Here is a 24,281-nt window from a genome sequence, read left to right on the forward strand (position 1 = left end):
CCTTATAAACCATGTGAAGTCCAGCCTTAAAAAGAAATTTGAAATGACAGACTTAGGACACTTACACTATTTTCTCGGTCTTCAAGTCTTGCAATCCCGGGAGGGTATTTTCCTTTCCCAGTCCAAGTATGCTTGTGATATTCTTCGTCATTTTCACATGGAAGACTGTAAGCCAGCCTCTTCTCCCTTTCAGTCTGGAGTCAAAATTTCAGTCTCTTGTACTTCTCCTGAAGTTGATGCTACCTTATACCGTCAACTTGTAGGAAAACTCTTGTATTTAACCCATACTCGTCCTGACCTTTCCTTTGTTGTTGGCCTTGTTGCTCGTTGTATGCAAAACCCCCGTGAAAGTCATTGGAAAGCAGCTAAAAGAATACTTCGTTATGTTCAAGGTACAGTACAGTTTGGGATTCATTACAGTGCCAAAGCAGCTCCTCTGTTAGTTGGTTTCACTGATTTTGATTGGGCTGGTGACCCTGATGATCGGAAGTCTACTGCCGGTTATGTCTTCACTCTTGGTTCAGGACCTATTACATGGGCTTGTAAGAAACAGGCTGCCATTTCTCTTTCATCAGCAGAAGCAGAGTATCGTGGTGCCATGGAAGCTAGTAAGGAAGCCTTGTGGCTTCGTCAGATCCTATCAGAGTTTGGCTTTGAGCAGCAGCATTCAACCACACTTTGGTGTGATAATCAAACTGCCATTCAGCTATGCAAAGATCCAGTCCAGCATCAGCGCAGCAAACACATTGAACTACACATGCACTTCATCAGAAAGCTCATTCATGACCATGTTCTTGAAGTGCAATATTGTCCAACAGATGATCAGGTTGCAGACATCTTCACAAAGGCTCTCACAGAGGCGAAGTTCACTAAACTTCGATATATGCTTGGAGTTCAGGAAGTTGTCACTAAGGGGGGATAGGCTCTAATGCCTCCTTCCTTCTCCTATTGTGTCATATTTGTAAATCCTTCAATCCTATCCCAAGTTGTTCTTAAGGGGGGATGTTAGGATATTCCAACACATAGGATATAGTTAAGTTCAACTTGGTCTAGTGTAGAGTAAGGTATAGAGTTAGGTAAAGTGTGTTTCTTTACCGTTGTACATTTTGTAACTTACAATCCGACGGTCACGATATGTAGTGATCCGACGGTTCATTCTCTCCTCGGTATTACCGACACTTGATCCGTGGCTTGACACCCGATTGGTCCATGAGTTCTATTTAAAGCGCATGGAGGGTCATTGTTCGGGTAATCCATGCATGAGAGAAGCTTATGTAAATTTTCATTCTTTGATTAATAAATTGCCTGTAGTACCCACGTTGGGACAGGCCGTGGACTGTTTCCCTCTTTGAGGGTTTTAACCACGTCAAAAATACTAGTGTATTGATCTGTGATCTGGTTGTGAGCGGTGTCCTTTTGGTATTCTTTCTGAGGAACTTACCCTGTAAATTCCTACATTTTTCATGCCAATAGGGAAAATAGCAGTAAAAGGAGCAAAAATTGCCTCAAGCAGTGCAAGGAGCATCTAAAAAAAATGGTCATGCTTGGAAACCACATGGAAACAGTTGCCTCCCCAATTCTCACGGCCAACTGCTTCAACGAGTTTTTCATCTCCGGCCAGATGGAAACCAAATGTGATACAAAAGGGAGAGATTTGCATTAACATCTGTCCTAAGAATGATAGTGTAGCCAAGGTCCAAAGGAAGACCCACAAATATAATAGGTTTGTGTTTTCTTTGTCTAGAGTCCGTATAAACCTGTAACTGATCAATCTGGAATACATCAACACAATGTTACTTTTCCCTTTGAATTTCAATAATTTCATCTATAATAACTATAAAAGTAAACCCTTTTGTTGTGAAACTGAGGCCGCTATTGACAGTTATATTTAGATAAATCAAGTTACCTTTTCTTGGAAATTTATTTTCTCCGTAATATCCAGGAAAGACTTAAGAGCTCCCTGATGGACGAGGGCTAGTTTATCATCGTAACCCTTGAGGAAATCCAAGAATACCTGGTTTTTTTTTTTTTTTTGCCTGTATTTCCCTCTCCATCGATGAAACTTCATATCCATGAGGTGCTTGTAAGCATGTGTAGGCATAAAGAGTGGTTTTCATGCTGGGGAAGCCACTAATCCTAGCAAGAGAAGGCAGGCCATGCTTCCTTTTGTGGGACTGACATGTGATGGAAATGTGTTGGGTCTTATGAAATGAAGGGTAGAAAACATAAGCAACACCTCGATGCTCCTTCAGATTAAAACTCTCTGAATTTCTTTCATGAACTTACTCTTCCCAAGCCTTGAATAGTATATCACATGAAGCAAGAATAACTACAGTCTCTTGATTAACAATGAACCTGCAACAACATATCTATACATTAGCACCGTAATGGCTATGGATCCCTCAAAATTTAGAATTTTTGTTTAAATATTTTGCACATTTTTGTGGATTAGGAGATAGGGAGGACATTACCATATTCAACCACAATAAAATAATACCTCCATTATCTGAGATGAAGATAAAATATGAAACAATGAAAAAACATTGTATCGGATTACAGATACAAGCTAGGCTTCCAAATAGGATAAATGAGGTGTCTAATACCCTTAATCCACTTAGCATGCGAAAAACTGCAGATAAAAAACTTATATATCCAACTTTTATATTTGTTTTTATGAATGAATACATGAAAAAAAATATTCTTTATAACAATTCTTTCAATCATGTCAAGGCCACACATGATGTTCGTATTGGCAACAAGGGATTGATTAGGATCTCCCATTTTATAATTTATAATGTTTCATTAATATTACTATCTCTATCTCTTTTTATTAAACAATGTCGATGTTAGAAAGTTCAACTTAACAAACTCCTCAATGAAGTCAGAGTGTTGACAAAATCTTGATTAAAACTTGGGGGGCCTTTTTTCATTCCTGGCATTTAAATTTGATTGGGAGGAGTTTTGTCCATCCACTCATGATTTAGATTGCCTAGTAAAAATAAACTAGGCATTACTTCCCTGTTACTTCTTAACATCATCATTAAATTAATAAATATTTGTATCCTTATAAGATAACACCTTGATAGAGTTTCCAACTTTATTATTTAATTAACATTCAATATTTGATGCGAAGTTTGGCCATGAATGATCTATCATTAACTTGTATATTTCCTTGTATAAATGCAAAATATATAAAACAAAATCGTCTTTATAACATTTCATGTGATTTGATTTCTTATTCCCTAACATTTCCTCAATTCCTTGCTATTTCCTATGCATGTGTACCCCATATTTCTTGCCCATAGTTGGCCCAACCACTCTTGTTTCTATCAATTGATTTCCTTCCATTTCGAGTTTGTTTTCTTTGGGACAAGTACTTTTATGTCCATTTCTTTATCCAATGCAGGCTATAAAGTTATATAGGGTAGGAAAAGATAGCAAAATGTTAAAAATGAACATATTAGACATGACATTTTACAATCAACAAACCTTAAAAGGCCACCCATAGTATTTCATTAACCATAAAAGTAATTTGGTTGGAAATTATAAAAACTTTAATTAGTCATTCCTCTTACAAGTTATAAGAAAATTTGAATTAAGTGGAGCATGGATCAAAGGTTGCAAATCTCCTCACTCATTTGCAGTTCTAGTTAACCTAACAATTTAATTTCTTTAATATATCATCACTATTGTTGTAAGGTTGCCTCTAGCCAACAAATGATCTTAGTAAAAACATTGATAACATTGAGAAAAGAAAATAAAGATATGCCAATTTATATTTTTGAGTAATCATCAAACATTCAAGACATTTTTAATCCATGCAGAATGAGTAAAAATAAATAAATTTAAAATATTTAATGGGAATACTTGATAAAAGTAAAAATAAATTTGACTCAATTTTACCATGTTCTACACAAACTGTAAAGCGGGTAGTAGGTACAAGTGAATATAAATTTTACCAATTTTGACAAAATTTTATCCACACATAAAAGTAGGTGTCTTCACTGAAATTGTGGTAATTTTCAAAGGTTACTTCACTCTTTCAATTCTTTTGTCCACGTAGATGGACTAAAAGATCAAATAATTCAACCAATCAGAAAATATACGTTTTATAGAATTGGCCATACCATATAGTAGGCTAGGACAGAGAAATCTATGCTCATCTCTTCTTCCACTTCCCTTTCTCTACCTCATGAATCTACCGCTCCTCTCGCCACAAACATTCTTGTCCATTAGAGGCAAAGGCCGCCCCACACACCAACCCCTTTTTTATTGATAGGGCCTTATAACGACCTGATGAATCTATCTATATCCACATTTTTACGATTTCCACTGGCAAATGGGTGAGGGATAGAACCACATTGGAGTAATTTATGTTAACACGTTATGCTTAATTGAAGTCATGATATAAAAACATTAAATCTCAAATCAACCACTAATTTTGTAGGTTTGTATTGTAAAATGCATATTTTCCTTCAATATTTTAACATAATGTGTAAAGAGTAAATCATTATGCTCATAGTGATTGCATAAAAAGAGATACAACAAGCCTAGTGATCTTATCATTCTTCTCAAAATAATCTACTAGATGTAGGAACCAAACTTTGATCTAACCACCAATAACAATAAGTCAGGCCAGCATCTTGCAGTAGCCTGCTCGCCTTCGATGTGCCTAGGGGGATTCCCAAGCTTGGGATTAGAATTGGTGTTGGGAACGAATTTCCTTTGTGGCTGCAAATGCTGAGAATGAAAAGGATGATGCTACTGATGTTGATGGTGTTGATAGCGTCTTTCCTTTTTGGCTTCGTTTGAAAGAAATGGAGATGCGTCAACACCATTGTTCTATTTTCCTCTCAATTTATTCCTATAATACCCCTTGTTTCTGTTCCTACCCTCAATGACTTGGCCAATGGCAACGGGTGCTATCAACCACTGAGATGCCATAAACAAAGATTGGATATTAAAGGATGTCCCATTCTCCACAAATCTCTATACATAATCTGCAATCCTCGTGGAGGTTTCATCGCATAACCACCCCATTAGAATAATTACAAAATGCACTCCAAAATCCCTACTCTGACAAACCCCAAAACCCCCAAAAAAATCCTTGAAAGCGTAGAATTTGAACTTAAAAATGAACAAATATATAAATAGAAAGGCTTGCCTTTCCAGTCTTTTATCTTTAATGAGTGAGTCTTTGGCCCAAATCTGTTAAAATAAATAATAAAAGTTGCAAACCGAGACATATTCTCTAGGTTTTACCGTGCATTCCATCCTGGAATCACTATGCCCAACAGAGAGAAAATCCACCTCTTGGCTTTACCATATATCCCGCCATTTACCGACAAGGATTCCTATGCCCTCCGAGGCACATAATCTATCTTTACCACAACCCACAGTCTGGTTAAGGGGTTACTAGGCCAATGGCTTCGTGCATCCTCAGTCTAGTTTAGGGACCACTACACCATGTGTTTTTCAATTCAGAGATCCACCCCACTCAGCGTCGAATCCAGTCCGACCATCCCACATAAATCGAATGAGAAAAACCATCTCAACAAATCTATCAAGAAATGGCAAGACTAGGCTGAAAATACTGTCACACCTGGAAAAACACATGCCATGGTAGAAAAGAAACACATGCAATCCCATGCATGCCAAATCTAGCAAGGAAAATAAACATGCAAGTCGATACCTGCAATGAAGCCTATTGTAGTTGCTTGATCTTTGCTTCCTCTTTCCTTCATTGCCTTTCTTGCTCCAATGCCAAAGTGCTCCAAGAAAACTCTAAGTGTCCAATAGTATGAGAGATACAGAGAATAATGGAAGAGCTCCAAAGCTAAACTCACAAAAGGTTACCAAATGATCCTTAGAAGCCTTTTTATGAATTACGTCTCTATTTTCTTTATTTTCCATTATTTTCCTTCATTTCCCTCCTCACACGCAACCTTTGACTTTTCACCTCCTTTTTCTCCTAATTTCCATTATTTTCATAAATAATTGTGCCAAAAATGCCATTTTGCCTTTCCAAAGCCTTAACCATTGCCTTTGCCAATTTAATTTAGCCATAAACAACCAAATGAACACTCCCTTAAATGTCTTGCTCTACAATAAGCTTGGAATTAGTGTCCCATTCATCCATGGTTATTGTTTTTAACTTTTATTACATGGAATTATCACCAGATCTGTTACAAAACCCTCCCCATTTGGGGACACCGTCCTTGGTATTCAATCACACATATACCTCAGGAACCCGCTGAAAGAATACATACTGCTTATGGAGCTTTATAACATGGCTCGAAGCAGTATTTACAATGAAAGATCTACTCAAGAGAAGAACATCAAGACAACATGACAACATAATGCATAGTAGAGCTTTATATCACATCTCATTACGGTATTTACAATGATCATTCTGCTGAGTTCCAATCCACATGACATCATAACATCATGATAACATAACCATAATGACTTGATACCCATACCGCATAGTGGAGCTTTATAACACAACAAGCAACATCACCATAAATATAGATACCAAAACATATGCCAAATCATATACCAAAACATATATCAAACATATACTATTCATCATATATAAGACATATTAAAACATCATATAGCATATATCAAACCATCATAAAGCATATATCGAACCACCATAAAGCATATACCAAACCACCATAAGAAAATACCAAACCACCATAAGCAAGTACCAAACCACCATAAGCAAATACCAAACCACCATGTCAAGCTACTTTGCCTCAACCGGAAAACAAGGAAGGATACATGGCTTGCATTTGATCCACTATCTCCAACGTAGCTTCATCATGCCCAAAGTGCTTCCACTACACATTAACTTGCTCGACTGCTCGGTCAGCATGATAATCTTTTTTCTGTAATATACACTGAGACTCCGGCTAGAATTCTCCATCTGGTTCCACCTACAATACAAATTAGTCAATTACATGATCATCATATTTGACATAATTCTTAAGCAAAGATACATGTAAAACATCGTGGGATTTCACTCTTGGAGGCAGTGCAAGTCAATAGGCTACTCGCCCAATCCTCTCAATGAGATACTGAGTCTGCACACATGATACTCTTGATCAAATATCTCAAAACCTTTTTGTTACTAGGTACACCTCCTCCTAAATAACCCAATTGCGAAATGTTGTTTTTACACCCATCTGGTGGATATTCCACCCTATTTGCATAGTCAGACAAAGAATTTATCTAATGGATGGGTACCTTGCTACAAGAGAAAAGATCTCCTCACAGTCAATTCCCTCAACTTGACAGTACCCCTTGGCCACAAATCTAAACTTATACTTCTCTATGCTTCTGTTTGTTGTCTGCTTCACCTTGAAGATCCATCTCAAACCCACTATTGATTTATATGATGGTCTTGGGACCTTTTCCCAAACACCATTCTTTGCAATGGATTCGTATTCCTCCACCATTACATCAACCCATACAGGTTTCTATATTTCTTCCTCAAATAGGATGGATCAATCTTTATAAGCTTAGTCATCAGAGCCAAGTATGTACCTCTCAGGTGACCTCCTTTTCTTATGTAAATTTGAAGGATATCCCACATTCTCCCTTGCATCTTGCACAAGTATATCAACTTCCTTAGTTGTTTTTCTACCTTCTCTGGAGGTTTTGCTTTAGTGAATGTCTCCACTCTCTGCTCCACAATTTGTGGTTGCTCTACAAATTCCTGAGGTTCCTCTTTTGGAGCTAAAATCTCATCTTTTGGTGGGATCTAAAGTTCCTTGTCAAGAGAGCACCACATAGCTTTCTCCTCATCAAAATTTACATCCCTTCACACAACTATCATTATGAGTGATGGCAAGTACACATGTTAGTTGTGGGGAGTTTCTGTGTAACCCACAAATACCCCCAATTCTACAGTCGACTAAATCTTATTCCTTGATTCTTTGGAGACATGGCAGTAAACAGAGGCTCCAAAAATCTTGAAGTGCGACACATCTGGCTTTCTTCCTGAGAAAGCCTCCTCCAGTGTAATGATTCCAAGAATCCGATGAGGACTTCGGTTCTACAACTGGACTGTTGTATTGTATGCCTCAACCCAAAAATACAGAGGCAAGCCTTGGTCATGTAACATCACCCTCGTTACTGCCAAAATGTTATGGTTCTTTCTCTCAACCACCCCATTCTGATATGGGTTGTGGGGTGTTATCAACTCTCGTCGAATGCCTTCTTTCGCACATAAAATTTTAAATTCATTCAATACATACTCACCTCCATTATTGCTCCTGAGAGCCTTCACCTTCTTGTTGGTTTCTTTCTCAACCAGTGCCTTGAATTCTATGAACTTGGAGAATGTCTCATCTTTCTTCCGCATGAAGAGATATAACACCTACGTGAGAAGTCATCATTAAAGAGGACAAAATATTTGTGTCTGACAGTGGAGGCTATCGAGAAAGGTCCACAGACATCAGAGAGGATCCTTTCTTGGACTGCATGCACTTTTTTGTCCCGATCATGGAATGCAGATTTTATGTACTTCCCCAAGGTACATCCTTTTCATACATCTTGTTGCTCAAGTGATCCTTTAGGGAGGCTAGTGGCTATTTGTTGCATAATATTCAAGGTTCCATGATGCAAATGGCCAAGTCTTATGTGCTAAAGTTCACCTACATCACAGCCCTGCACTTTCTCTTCCTTAGTGCTTAATGCAACACAATATTCCAAATCTAACTTATATAGATTCTTCATGCAAACCTCAATATTCTTCACCTGTCCCATGGCTATGTGTCTTAGGAATGCTTTTCCTTTGTTGAAGATCACATTATAACCATGGTCTTCCAAAATTGCAATAGAGATGAGATTTTTCTTTAGGCCTAGAACAAACATGACATCCCTAAGCCTGAGAGGGGAGCTTGACTCCCTCTAAAAGGTGATTGTACCAATACCGGTCATGTTGTACCTTCCATCATCCCCTAGATCGATGTGCATCTAGAGATATTTCTCCTCTAGGTCACTAAAAAAATCTCTACACCATGTCATGTGGAACAATGCACCTAAGTCCAAGTACCACACACTCCCCATCACTATGTTGGACATGCATGCGATAAGGGTAAAGTCAAGGTCGAACTGTGAAGCCAAGGCTTCACCCACTACTCCTCCTAAGGTATTATTTCTTGCCTTTTTCTATGGGTACTTCGTGGCATAGTGCCTGTATTCATGACAATGGAAGCATTTTAATTTTGACAAATCTTTCTTATTTCCCCCTTGGTTGGATTTTGGTTTGGTTTGAGATTTCTTCCCTTTTCCCTTCTTTCCCTTTCCAACCGATGCAAAGTTTTATTCATCCTTGCCCTCAGATGAGGTCCCATCTCTGGTATTCTGCCTTATTTCCTCCTATACCAAATCATACCATAAGTGTTTCCAATTCAGTAGTTTCTCCCTCCTGTTCACTTAATCTTGATAGCTATGCCAACTCTTGGGAAGGCCTAGAAGGGATATGCTTACCAAGTCATCCATTGAAATAGTAACACCAACTCCTGCAAGCTCATCACAAACTTGTGTGAACCTCCTCAGATATTGCAAGATAAATTCATTCTTCTACATCTTTAAGTTTTAAAGTTTATCCTTAAGCACCAAATTTTTGTGGTCACTACTAGTCCAGAACAGATTTCTAAGTGCCTACCACATTGCATAAGGATTTTCTTTCCCATGGAGATTGTTGACAATGTGGTCCCATACTCCCTCCAATATTATTCTCCACACCTTGGCTACAACTTTATTCCATTGAGCAAGGTTTTGGGCATCTGATTCATACTGGTTTTGTAACATCTCTCTTGATGTACTCTAGCAACCCATTGTCATCGAATAACTCCTCCATGCGATCCTTCCATTCAATGAAATTAGAGTTGCCTTCCAAGGCATACTCTAGCCTTAGCTTGTTGAAGGTCATATTCTCAACTCTTAAGAGATCTTGCTACACTAAACTACAAATTCGAACCTCCTGAGAAACAAATTCAAAATTCCTGCTCTAATGTGAATCCTGCTATGATATGATGTAGAAATTATGGTGTAGATTTGCAATTGCTCATGAAGTTTTTTCAAAATCATAAGACACAAACCAACTCTACTGCTCTACGGAAGTTAATTCACAATTTAGAACAAAAAATTCAGACATGCAATAAGAAATAAAACACATGCACACAATATTTTTCCTAGGGAAAGCAATCTGCTAAAAACTCCAATGCCTTCTTGCATCAATATGATGAATATAGATGTATTAAAATTGCTTTACTCAATTGTGCACAACCTGTAAGTGAATAACCTATCTCTTTGCTCACTAAGAAGCCCAAACCCAAACTTCGTCAATTTCTGCCTCTACTTGAGCCCCTATTTCCTTGTGCAATTCCTTGAGAAATTAGGCCCCTATTATTTAGGTTTTTTTCCAAAATGGATTGCGCAATTCCTAAGGTTGATCATGTGATTGCATGCAACATCTATACGTTCAAGTCTAGTCTACAACTAATGTTACACTGTCTTGGAATCTTCACCATACCTGAGGAACTTGAATTCTTTGCATGCACTAGCTATTTTGGGATGATTGATCAGTTAATTAGATGATCATTACATTTGACTGAAATCCCATTGCATAACTAGCCTTCCACTAGTTCCTCCAACAATTAGAACTAGTTTAATTGAAAACAACTCGAGATAATTGACTTTGATTGCTACAAATTAGCAATCACACATGTTTAACTGAACTCTAACTCCTCCAACTCAAATTTATTTACTAAAATGGGTGACACAAGCCATGTCATACAAGTTAATTGCATCCAAGTTGTTTGCCGATGTGGAAATTCAATTTTTCTCAATTTAATCAAGGCAAAATCAAAATAAGAATTTGTTGTTGCATTTTTCAACAATCCTTCAGGTGGATCTAATCCATGTTTCCAATCCAGCACAACAATGTGTTAATAACAACAACCAATGGAGATAAGTAGCATTCAAAATAAATAAAACAGTCAAAAAACACATATTAAATCACAATTGATGGAGACCCCGAAAAGTACTCCAACTATGTTACCACCTATCCACATTCATCAAAAGTGCCTCCATTGCTCCTCTCATGACACACACCTCTGTTGTCGGCCTCCAACGCCCTAAATCCCATTAGTTGTTGTCACCCTCCATCGCTCTACTTCCCAAAGAACCCATCAATAGTGTAAAGACGAACCCCTAATCCTTTACCTTTTTTACTAGTGCCTCATATTGAAAATTTTAAGACAAAAGATTTATTTTGTCTTAAAAAATTGTCTTAAAATTCCCCTCTGTGTAGTAGTGTCGAATGCAATGACATACAAGTTGTCTCTAATCGTATCAACAAAGATCGAAGGGACAAAAGAGTAATTAATGTCTGGGAAATCTTGTGAGGGAAAGTTTTCACGTTCTTCAAAGTCGGCTACCCCCACAAAACGAAGAGCCCAACAAGTCGTTGTCTTTATATAAGATAACATGAATGGAAAGTGAAATAGCAGTGTTGGTATAGGTGCGATATAGTAGTAGCCCGCAAGCTGGTGGACTTAGGGTGCACTGTCAGAGTCAATTTTGTAGTTGTTAGATAATATTTTCTTAAATTGATATGTTTTTGTCTTAATTGTTAATTGTCTTAAATGAGTTTCATCTTAAGTGGCCATTGTCTTAAATATAAAGTTGTCTTAAAATATTTTTGTCTCAAACTGTTTTTGTCTTAAATATAAAGTTTTGTCTTAAAATAATTTTGTCTTAAACTATTTTTGTCTTAAAATAAAGTTTTGTCTTAAAATATTTTTGTCTCAAAATATTTTTGTCTTAAACTGTTTTTGTCTTAAATATAAGGTTTTATCTTAAAATATTTTTGTCTTAAACTACTTTTTGTCTTAAAATATATTTGTCTTAAGTTATTTTTGTCTTAAATAGAAAAATTTTTCTTAAAATGCTTTTGTCTCAAACTGTTTTTATCTCAAATTTTATATTTAAGACAATTCAATTAATATTAAATTTTGATGTAAAATAATTAAAACAAATGATTTCTTTTGTCTTAAAAAAAAATATCTTAAAAGTACCCTTGGTGTAGTAGTGAATATATATATATATATATATATATATATATATATATATATGCTAAGACTAATCATCTATTAATATGATACAAAAAGGGTAGTTACAGTGAGTCTTGGCCGCAAAGGAACCCGGCCTCAATCAGCACGCATCCATGATAGTTGTCTTTGACTGCCCCAACAGAGGGGAAACCAGTCCAATAATATGTCCAAAATATTTCCAAAAAAACCAACACAGGCGTGGCAAATTTAAACGGATCATTACCAAGACAAGGTGACTAGACCAACAGTTTATCTTGAGGACACATAAAACTAGACATAAACTAAACGAAGAACAAGACAGAAATTCCACCTGGCAGGCACGACACATGGCGCTTAGTCTTCCGGAGCGATCTCCTCCACAATTGGACACGCCCAATCATTCGGGTTTTCCAACTCGCCACGTCCCAGCACCTGATGGCCTTCTTCCATGCTACAAGCCTCAACACGCGGGCCTGACGTGTCACCCAAACAGCTGTCTGAGGCCTGTGTGTAACTGTGTACGCCAGTCTCAACATGCTGACTGCCAGCAATAGCTTTGCCATGCCTTCTGTTCCAACCTTCATCAGCTTCCTACTCGCCATTGTTGCCCCGAATCCTGCTGCTCGGGCCAGCTCTGTTCACCTGCTCTGTAGAATTATCCATGGGAACATGCTGCTCGGTCTCTTCTATGATGGTAATTGAGACAGTAACTACTATAACTGGGCGGTTCAAAGAGCTGCGAAACCGAAACTGTGTGGTGTGAGGAGCCGGATGCAGAGGCAGGGGAAAGGTTGCAGTGCGAACAGCTGCAGCTTCATGGCCTGAGCTATGGACGTTGGCTCTGCCTCTACCACTTCTTGTATCTGGGTACGGCCTGCGAAACTGTGCTGGTGGGGATTTTCGGCAAAGGAGGCAGGGGAAGCAGACTCGGGGCTAGGCAGAGCAGGGGAATGAGAACTTCTTCCTCGCGTGCCTCCACATCAACTACGCATACGATGGTGAACCATGGTGGATATGGGAACAAGGAGAATGTCAGCAGGAACAGAGGAGGAATTGACAGAAGAGCTATGCGAGGAAATTACAGAGGGATGGAGGTTGTGAGCCGAATTGCAGAGGTTGGTGTGGGAATGGTGGAAGCCATTACCCAAATCAATGCAGCTCAAAAGCCAACATCTATGGCCAGTGCTGGTCCATTCATTCGGCTCTCCCACCTGCGGAGAGTAGAAATAGTGAATCAGGGACAGAATAACAGGAAAGTTCTCTGGTTCCATGGTTATGTGGGTAATGGCCTTGCCTCGACTAGTGCAGGCATTAAATGGCTCCGGCGAGGTGCCATGAATGCCATTCAGGGTGGCATTGGAAAAGTTGCAGGGGGCCATGTGGCTGCCCCGTCCGCCGCTGCTCTATCTAATCATAGTAACTGTTGTAGTTAACACCCACATCTGGGAGGTGTAGTAGTGAATATTAATATTGAATATTTAAATTATTATTAATGTTAAAATTAATATTAATCGTACTATTACTATTACTATTACTATTACTATTAATATTAATGTTAATATTAAAATTAAAATAACTTAAAACTTAAATTTATATTATATATTATAACCTAAAATAAACTTTCAAATCCAACCTACCTAAATTATATATTATAAATTATAACATAAAACTACTATTAAACTTAAAACATATAACCATTATTATATTTTCTAAGTTATATATTATATATTATAACATAAAACTACTATTAAACTTAAAACTTATACCCAATATTATATCTTTAAAGGTAAAACTACTATCATAATTTTTGTTATTTCTCAGAAATCAAAACTATATTAATACTGGTTAAACAACTATTATAATTTTTTTTTAATTCTAAGGAAATCAAAGACATATTAATATTGGTAAAAATATAATGATTATTATATTTTTTTCGTTGGGCAAATCGTTTTATCAAATCACAATCAACGAGGGTTAATGAATCTAAGTGGGTTCTTGAAAGGCACATATTTACAAGTGTGAAGCTTATTAATATATTATTTCAATGAAACCATGTTTCAATATTATAGGTGTTATCGTTTTTATTTATTTTAGATATCATTTTATAAAATTTATAAAATGCAGCCCCAAAATTGACAAAAGAATTCTTACGATAATTTATTATTCTATGGAAAAAAACGTAGCAGCCACTACACGCTGTGAAAAGAAATACATGTAATTTAATCGTCGAGAAATGCAAAACTTGCAAATTTTAAGCCAAAGAAAGCGAAATTTCCAATCTATTTTAACTGTGCAACCCTGTAGCTGGCCCGACTCCTCCCTGGTTGCCAGTCAATACACTAATGTCTCCCATTTTTATCATTGCGGCAGCCAATTTTTTCTGCCATCCGACCAAGTTAAGGCCCGAGTTTGCAGTCACACTGGATTTGGTGTTTGGATCTGTAAGCAGCGTTGCATCCGATGTAAACAGGCCACGCTTAGCTACAACGTCGTTGTAATACAAGTTGTCCAGGATGAGTGGCGTTTGAGGATCCATGACCACGGTCGTGTTGGCGTTGCTGGGGCTGCCTTGGGGACACCTCTGCTTCAGTATCTGAGCATATGTCGGATCAAGGGACGGGTCCGTCGTATTGTTGCCGTTGAAATTGTAGAGCCTACTGACTAATGAAGTGCAATGGGAGACACCAATTGTGTGTGCTCCTGCATTCGCCCAAACAACACGAACATGATTTCACTGGACATATGCTTTCTCTCAACCATTATTAGCATCTATTAGCTGTGGGGGATTTTTCTGGGAAAATCTCAAAAACAAACAAAATAAACTCCACAGAGGCAATGCTCTGTTTTCTTTCCACATGATCCTTTTGCACAGGAATGACTGAGGACAAAATATTACACACCCAGAAAAAGATTTCTATTCATTAAAACAAAATGCCTGATACATATTCATCCTTTTTGCTGAGAGGGATTCACCAAAAATACATTTAACAAAACTCTGTCTCCACCTGAGAATTTACATTTCATTTGCTCTTTTCTTTTGCATTTCAATGCAAATCCAATACATTAAAAAACACTGATCTATGCACTGTTGTGCATATCCCTTGGTTTTTCCACTGCTACGAGCTTCAGGTTCATCGCATGAGCAAAGCTGGATATACAGGCACACTATGCACGCGAGCCCAATTTTGTTTCATATATATTAAACCCAAAACAATTTCATAATATACGAGCTCCCTTGTTTTTTTTGGATATTACATTGCGTAAAAAAAATTAACAAACTGACCATGCCTTTCTTTAAATGCACCATACCTTCGACATAAAAAAACTTACGTGCTGTATATAAAAACTTCAATATTCACCTACTTTCATTAAATGTCTTCATGGAAAAAAGTCTGCAGTCAACCAAGCTTTTATTTTACTCCACGCAACATTTACTGCAGGCTCGTATGCATCTTGGAACAATCGATGGCAGAGATTGATGAAGACAATCGGACGGCGGTGGTGGATTTCGAGAGACCTTACCTGACTGATCATTACGTCCCGAAATATTACATATGATGACGTATATGGAGGAACACGTGCCCAAATTTGATTGCATCGGGCTCGATCATACGGAAACTGCCTTCGCCGGAAAGTGGTCCGAAAAGTTTCAGGCGGGTTTGCTGAGCGGTATCGGGCGTTGTACGTTTGCGTTGAAATTACATATTCAACACTCCCCTTTAATTTCAACTGCTGGGCATTCAGTCATACCCAGACACTTCCTCAAAAATTCAAAGCTTTTCTGATCCAATGACTTTGTCAAAATGTCTGCAACCTGTTCTTGAGTCCTGCAATGTTCTAGGACAATTTCTCCATTGTTCACCGATTCTCTGATGTAGTGAAACCTTGTATCAATGTGTTTCGTTCTCTTATGAAACATTGAATTCTTTGACAATGCAATAGCTGAGCTATTGTCACAAAAAATCACTGTCGCTTTTGCCTGCTCTTGGCTTAAGCTCCTCAACATCCTTCTCATCCAAACTGTTTGACATGCTGCTGCTGTAGCTGCCACATATTCAGCCTCTGCTGTAGACAATGCTACAATGGACTGCTTCTTAGAAGCCCATGAAATGGCTCCTGAACCCATATGAAAAACATAACCAGAAGTGCTTTTCCGATCATCTACACTTCCAGCCCAATCACTATCAGTGTATCCAATTAAATTTGAATGTTCTGAGACATTATATAAAATTCCAAACATTTTGGTACCTTTGACATACCTCAAAATTCTTTTTGTTGCCTGCCAATGTGCCTCCTTTGGCCTCTCCATGAATCTGGAAATTAAACTAATAGCAAACATAATGTCAGGCCTAGTAGCTGTTAAATACATAAGGCTGCCAACAATACTCTTGTACAAACTAGGATCAAAATCCTTGCTGCTGTCCTCTCTGCTGAGTTTTAATCCCATTACTGTGGGAGTGATTGCTGCCTTGCACTCTTGCATGTTAAATCTGCCCAACACTTGATTTACATATCTAGATTGTGAGATAAAAATTCCTTTTTCATTTTGATCTACTTCTATGCCTAAGAAGTATCTCAAGAAACTCATGTCAGTCATTTCAAATTCCTCTTTCATGACTGATTTAAAATTCTCAATGAGCTGATCATCATTACCTGTGAAAATAACATCATCAATATATAAGATAACAATTAAAATTTTACCATCCTTTTCTTTGATGTAGACTGTGGATTCTCCCTCACACTTCGAATTCATTATCCAATAGATATGAATCTATTCTGATGTACCATGCTCTTGGCGCTTGCTTCAGCCCATAAAGAGCTTTCTTCAATCTGCACACTTTGTGCTCTTCACCTTTCTTCTCATAGCCTAGAGGCTGTTCAATGTAAACCTCTTCCTTTAACACTCCATTTAGGAATGCTGACTTCACGTCCATTTGGTAGACTTTCCATTTGTTTTGAGCTGCTATGGACAACACTGCTCTCACGATTTCCATTCTTGCAACCGGGGCGAAAGTCTCCTCATAATCTCTTCCATACTGCTGCTTGTACCCTTTGACAACCAGCCTTGCCTTGTGTCTTTCTATTTTACCTTCAGCATTGCTCTTGGTCTTGTAAACCCATTTCACTCCAATGACTTCTTTGTCTTTTGGTAGCTCAACCAAATCCCATGTTTTGTTTCTCTCTATGGCATTCATCTCCTCATCCATAGCTTCTATCCATTTCTTATCTTTGATTGCATCTTCGAAATGAATAGGACCATCAACATGACAATACAAGGCAAATAACGAATTCATTCCTTCATCATAAATGTCACTTAAGTTTCTGAACTTCTTACCTCTTTCATTTGGTGTGCTTGATGAAGCACTTTCATTTATCCTCAATGGTGTCCCTTGCTGCCCTTGTGTTGGCGCTGCTGTTTGGGGATGCATTTCAGCCACCTCCTCATCATCTTCATCATGAGACAAATAGTTTTTAACATTCACTGTTTTCTCTATGCTTCCATCCCAAGCTTCCTCTTTGAATTGAACATCTCTGCTGACAAAAAACTTCTTGGTGGATGGAATATACAACCTATAAGCTTTGGATTCCTCACTGTATCCAATGAAGATGCATTTCTCCCTTTTGCTGTCCAACTTCCTCCTTAGCTGATCTGGTATGTGTGCATAGGCCACACATCCAAAAACTCTCATGTGGGTGACTCCTTGCTTTCTCCCACTCCATGCTTCTTCCGGCACTTTGTTCAACACTGCTTTTGTAGGACACATGTTCAAAATATACACTGCACAATTTACAGCTTCAGCCCAATAATCATTTGGCAAATGCTTTGCCTTTAGCATGCTCTTCGCCATATCCATGATGGTCATGTTCTTCCTTTCAGCAACTCCATTTTGCTGCGGAGTGTACCTTGCTGTAAACTGTTTATGAATTCCATTTTCTCTATAAAAACGTAGAAACTCCTTGGAGATATACTCACCTCCTCTATCAGTTCTCAAAACTTTTATATGCAGCCCGCTTTGGTTTTCCACAAGTGCCTTGAAATTTCGGAATTTCTCAAAAACTTCACTTTTGTTTTTAAGGAAATATACCCAAGTTTTTCTTGTAAAGTCATCAATGAATGTTAGGAAATATTGGCTGCCTGCTAATGATGGAGCTTGCATCGGTCCACATAAATCTGAGTGGATGATCTCTAAGGGTGCCTTTGCCCTTATGCTTTTCCCTGATGGAAAACTTTCTCTGTGTTGTTTTCCCAAAATGCAACCTTCACAAAGGCTGTCCGGTTTCTCTATCAATGGTAATCCTCTTACCATTCCTTTTCTGCTTAACAAATTTAGACCTCCAAAATTGAGATGACCAAATCTCAAGTGCCACAACCAATTTTCATCCTTTGGCACGCTTTGGAAAGCCTCTTGGGTGACTGCTGCAATTTCTCCTTTGTTTTTCAAATCTGCCCTTATTCTAAGAGGGAACATCATGTTCCTTGTCATCTTCACTTCAGCAATGCATCTTTTGCTGGGTGCTATATCCATGATGGTGCATACATCATTTTTAAAGAAAACATTGTACCCCTTATGGACAAGCTGTCCAATACTCAAGAGGTTACATCTCATTCCAGGGACATTGTAGACATCTGATATGGTTTTCCTTTCTCCTTGCTTTGTAAATATTTTTACCTCTCCTTTTCCCATAACAGAGATTTTACTATCAGTTCCTAGTGTAACTTTTGATTTCATATTCTGATCTAGAGAAGAAAAGGGGGCTATGTTTCCTGTCATATGGTTGCTGCAACCTGAGTCTAAAAACCATATGTCTTCACTATTTGTTTCAGCGATGTTACAAACTAACAACACATTATCTTGACTGTTGTTTTCTCTAGTGACATTTGCATTTGATCTATTGTTCATATCATGTTGCTTCTTCCTACATTCACTGGCATAGTGCCCATATTTTTTACAATAATAGCATTGGACATTGGATTTTTCATACCTTTGTCCTTGAGCATGATGTTGTCCTCTTTGTTGGCTGCTGCCTTGGCCTTGGTTCTGATTTGGATTGCTGCCTCTTCCTTGAGCATTTGCTGGGCTGTTTCTTTCACCTCTGTTTTGACTTCTACCTCTTCCTCTCTTGTTTCCTCTGCCTTGACCTCTTCCTCTTCCAAAGGACCTCTAGGTCTTAAAGGCTTGCTCTAGAGATGAGTTTTCATTTCTATTCAACCTCTGCTCATGTGTTATCAGTGATGCATGAAGCTCATCAACTTAAAAGTTTGAGAGAGCCTTTGTCTCCTCTATGGTGGTGACAATCGCATCAAAATTTGAGGGTAAGACCCTCAATATTTTCTCCACAATCCTCCTTTCTTCAATGATTTCTCCATGAGTCCTCATCTGTGTGACCAAACCAATCACATGTGTGAAAAATGAGTCAATATTATCTGACTCCTTCAAGCTTAGATTCTTAAAATCTTTTCTCAGCAATTGTAGTTTTGTTGTCTTCACTCTCTCCATGCCTTGATAGGCTGTCTTGAGGGTTTGCCATGCTTCATTTGCTGTCTTAGTTGCTGCTAACCTTGGAAACACACTCTGGTCTACTGCTAGATACAACAACACACGGGCTTTTGAATCCTTCTCCCTATTGCTCTTCAGCAAATCCTTCTCTACTGGATTTAATCTATTAAACTCATTTTCATCTGCTGGTTCTTCAAAACCATCTTCAACTATTTCCCATAAATCTTGAGAGGCAAACAGGGCTCTCATAGTTATTGCCCAATAGTCATAGTTTTTCCCATTGAACTGTGGGAGCTGGGTATTAAACATACCCATGCTAGTGCTTGTGCTAGCCATTCCTTGACTGTGTATTTTAAAACACTGACTGCTTCACAGTAACAGAAAGAAAACTTTGAGGAATACCTGAATCTTTTGTTGACTGTATCTTCACTCTGCTGGAGAAGATTTACTGCTGCAACAAAAGACTCCTCCTTTCAGCTTCTTAAACACTTTCAAAGAGCCTAAGCCTGCTCTGATACCACTATTGGGGATTTTTTTGGTAAAATCCCAAAAACAAACAAAATAAACTCCACAGAGGCAATGCTCTGTTTTCTTTCCACAGGATCCTTTTGCACAGAGAAGATTAAAAAAAATGACTGATGACAGAGTATTACACACCCAGAAAAAGATTTCTATTCATTAAAACAAAATGCCTGATACATATTCATCCTCTTTGCTGAGAGGGATTCACCAAAAATACATTTAACAAAACTCTGTCTCCACCTGAGAATTTACTGTGCTGGGTTTACTGCTGTAAAACCCCTTTTTACTTTACTGTTGTAAAACTATTTTACTCATACTGCTGTAAAAATAAATTTACATATGCAGTAAACTTTTACATTACATTCACAATTTCAAAAATACCTGTGCGCTCTTTTCTTTTGCATTTCAATGCAAATCCAATACATTAAAAAAAATTGATCTATGCACTGCTGTGCATCTCCCTTGGTTTTTCCACTGCTGCGAGCTTCAGGTTCATCGCATGAGCAAAGCTAGATATACAGGCACACTACGCACGCGAGCCCAATTTTGTTTCATATATATTAAACCCAAAACAATTTCATAATATACGAGCTCCCTTGTTTTTTTGGATATTACATTGCGTAAAAAAAATTAACAAACTGACCATGCCTTTCTTTAAATACACCATACCTTTGACATAAAAAAAACTTATGTGCTGTATATAAAAACTTCAATATTCACCTACTTTCAAGACATGGAAAAAAGTCTGCAGTCAACCAAGCTTTTATTTTACTCCACGCAACATTTACTCCAGGCTCGTATGCATCTTGGAACAATCGACGGCGGAGATTGATGAAGACAATCGGCGGTGGTGGATTTCGAGAGACCTTATCTGACTGATCATTACGTCCCGAAATATTACATATGATGACGTATATGGAGGAACACGTGCCCAATTTACTCCAGGCTCGTATGCATCTTGGAACAATCGACGGCGGAGATTGATGAAGACAATCGGCGGTGGTGGATTTCGAGAGACCTTATCTGACTGATCATTACGTCCCGAAATATTACATATGATGACGTATATGGAGGAACACGTGCCCAAATTTGATTGCATCGGGCTCGATCATACGGAAACTGCCTTCGCCAAAAAGTGGTCCGAAAAGTTTCAGGCGGGTTTGCTGAGCGGTATCGGGCGTTATACGTCTGCGTTGAAATTACATATTCAACACTAGCATCAACATGTTAATGATTTGCAGGTCTGAAAATATAGCTGACAATGTAACCATCTCGTCCTGGGATAGGCCTGTGGCTGCAAATAACTGAGTTAGCTGTGTTACATTGAAGGTAGGGGGAGGTAGATTTGCCGGAATGTCGGAAGCTAGTGAAATATTTCCACCCTTTCTTCCAGCCGGAACATCCCAAGAGAGGGGAATGGGAGATGCCTGCGATCAATAATGATTAATTATTAGAAAGCATTGAGCATTGCCGTGATGCTGTGCTATAAATAATTTAATGGTCATTATATGTGTGATGTTTAAGACAATACCAGTGATGCGCTATCTCTAGCCGCAAATGCGACTATATCTGCACATGAGACCTCCTTTGGGCAGACCTCCTCTATCTGCAATTTTACTTCGTCAATCACGTCGAATCCTCCAAGGCTCGGATTGCTAGCCGGAGAGTCTTTCTCCGCTACGAACTGGCCAGGAATGGAATCGATGAGAACGGAACCGAACGGAACCATCGCAACCCTGAAAGTGCAAGAGTTCCACATCCGTATTTCAAAAGCCTCATTCATTTACAGTCTAGCAAAGTACATTACCGAACGTAATTTTGACACCTATCCTGACAAAACAGTCTTGGAAATGCAACCGTATAAGCTTAGCAGCTACTCCAGTAAAGTTAAGGAACGCACTGCTAACCCCCCGACGTACAATGGGTTCAGCATCTCGACAAATAGTATTGTAGTAACCCACTACAAGGTTGTCGCTTACTGCAGCCCCAGCTAAGGCACAAAATAATACGGCAAAGAGCGTGGCCTTATTGCACACAGTCTTGGTCATTTCACCTCCCTACAAACCGGCATAAGAAAAGCAGAAAATAAAAAGTCATTTCGATGATTAATTTTCTTACAAATGCTGATCCCGAAAACCTTAGTCATAACGCCTGAAAGACTATCTATTGCTACCGAAGTTCTCACCTTGGATGACAGCTGGGAGTTGATCGTTCGCTGAGTGACTACTCAAAATCCTGAGATGGGAGATAATCATGTATGCGAAACTACACTAGGTATTTATAGATGTATATAACAGTATTTGAGTCTGTAAATGGCATTATTCAATGGATATTAGCAAAGTCATTTATTAATTATTAAACTAGTTTTTTGGATCTTAGTTTTTTTTTTAGATTTTAAATTCTTTCTAAGATTTAAAATAAAATTAAGTTTAAAAGTCTTACATTACTTTATATTCTCTCTTTTGAACTCATATGTGGATTGAAAATTCTCAAATACAATTCTATAAAAATCTACGATCCAAATATTATCATCTTCTTTCATCGAAATTTTATATTCTACAAACATGGCCTTACAAACGCTTGGAAGTTGTAAAATATAAAACATTTAATTGTTATGCCCTAGGTTTAATAGATGTACGACTATAATAAATTGTCAATCTAAGCGGTTTCGAGTTGTATTTCTGCCACTAAATACTCAGACAAGGTCATTGTATGCCCTGGAAAGTTCATATCACGCATTGTTTGACACCTTCGTATTTGACGATGTTCCTTTCTCGGATTCGACCCGCAAGCTCAGGAGGGGTCATGTTGTTACATTTTATCAGTACATACCATCGTCACGTTGCATTGTAGTACTCAATATATTAAATGTTGTAACCTCGCATCTCTTACCTCTACCTGATTCTGAGGAGAAGAATTCAACGAATCACACTGCTTCGATGTCAGAACTCCATGATAGAGCCTACTAGCTTCTCTTCTTTATTGATCATTAACTTTGAAACCATGATTGGATCACGCTGTCCCAAAGTCAAAACTCCATGGCAGAGCTTCTCTTCTTTATCAAGCAATCAGGTCGCTCACCGAGTCACCACAATAAAGCTGGCAGCCTGCTAAATAATCTTTATTTTCGATGCTGGGTCGTAAGATTTTCTGGGATATCATGAAATTTTCCTCCGTGGCTTACGGGATGTTATAGAGTGTTAAGGTTGCTTATCATGATGTTATATTTTATAAATGGGTCGTGTGTAGGTAACAATATTGTATATGTATGATATCATTAACATAAAAAAATTCAGGTAGGGTAATTTATGTGAGTTTTAAGTTATGAATACGTTTGGTTACACTATTTTGATTTAATATTATTAATATGTTATTGTTTTGAGGTTTTTGAGATTTATATTGTATGTAGAGTGTTTTCAGGAATCATCGCATTTTTAATCGTTAGAATTTTCGAGCCATCCACTCTGACTTATCATGGAGAATAGATTATTAATATATGTTAAAAAAAATATTTAAAATATTTTATATTTATTTAATTTTAATTATTTAATAATTTTAAATTAATATGAAAAATAAAATTGATCTAATTATTTTTAAATAAATTTTATTTTTTTAATTATTAATAAAAATATTTTACTTATCATGATTATTAGGACATAATATAATTTATATATAAAATAGATTTTTTCATCAAAATCTCCTAAAATTATTTTAAGAAAGAATGTAATTTTTTGTTGTTTAAAATGTAAATTTGAATGCATAAATGGATTAAGCACCCTGAAAAAACCCCTAAAATGCTCAAGTTTAAATAACTTAAACTCAAGTTTTTTTTTTTTTTTTTTTTTTGTGTAAGTCAGATGTTTATATTAAAATACAAAATATAGTACAAAAAAACCGCCGAAGCATATCGAGAGCAGGGATGTACAATAGATCATAACTTATCACCTGCTCAGAGAATTTAGAAAAAAGAGACTGCAAAATGCACACCGCGCAGGGTGGCCCGAGCTAAACTTGTGCCTAAAAACGATACTGCCGAGACATTACAGTTCATGACATTAACATAGATAGACTGAGGCCGAAACATAGATAAAGACGAAGGAAACATCAGAAGTGACTACCCTAGATAAACTTGCCCATCTGACTGATGGTG

The 24,281-nt window shown here is 37.7% G+C and overlaps 1 protein-coding gene across 1 annotated transcript; it reads right to left on the minus strand.

Moving 5' to 3' along the window:
* Positions 1-14,394: 14,394 nt before the first annotated feature.
* On the minus strand, positions 14,395-22,179 carry LOC149236584 (peroxidase 5-like). Its single transcript, XM_089368964.1, has 5 exons — positions 21,961-22,179; positions 21,663-21,881; positions 21,392-21,558; positions 18,416-18,420; positions 14,395-14,810 (listed from the first exon to the last, which is right to left on the minus strand). Exons 1-5 carry the CDS (start codon positions 22,177-22,179, stop codon positions 14,395-14,397), a joined length of 1,026 nt encoding a protein of 341 aa, XP_089225090.1.
* Positions 22,180-24,281: the final 2,102 nt, after the last annotated feature.

Source organism: Pinus tabuliformis, chromosome 8, assembly GCF_031772625.1.
Source record: "Pinus tabuliformis cultivar Carrire ecotype Pingquan chromosome 8, CPIR1, whole genome shotgun sequence".
Lineage (NCBI taxonomy): Eukaryota > Viridiplantae > Streptophyta > Pinopsida > Pinales > Pinaceae > Pinus > Pinus tabuliformis.

Coding starts and splice junctions, on each gene's coding strand:
- LOC149236584 (XM_089368964.1), bottom strand. CDS start 22,179: ATGACCAAGACTGTGTGCAATAAGGCCACGCTCTTTGCCGTATTATTT. Junction 21,882..21,960: donor TCCAAGACTGTTTTGTCAGG/ATAGGTGTCAAA, acceptor CGGATGTGGAAC/TCTTGCACTTTCAGGGTTGC. Junction 21,559..21,662: donor CTAGAGATAGCGCATCACTG/GTATTGTCTTAA, acceptor TATTGATCGCAG/GCATCTCCCATTCCCCTCTC.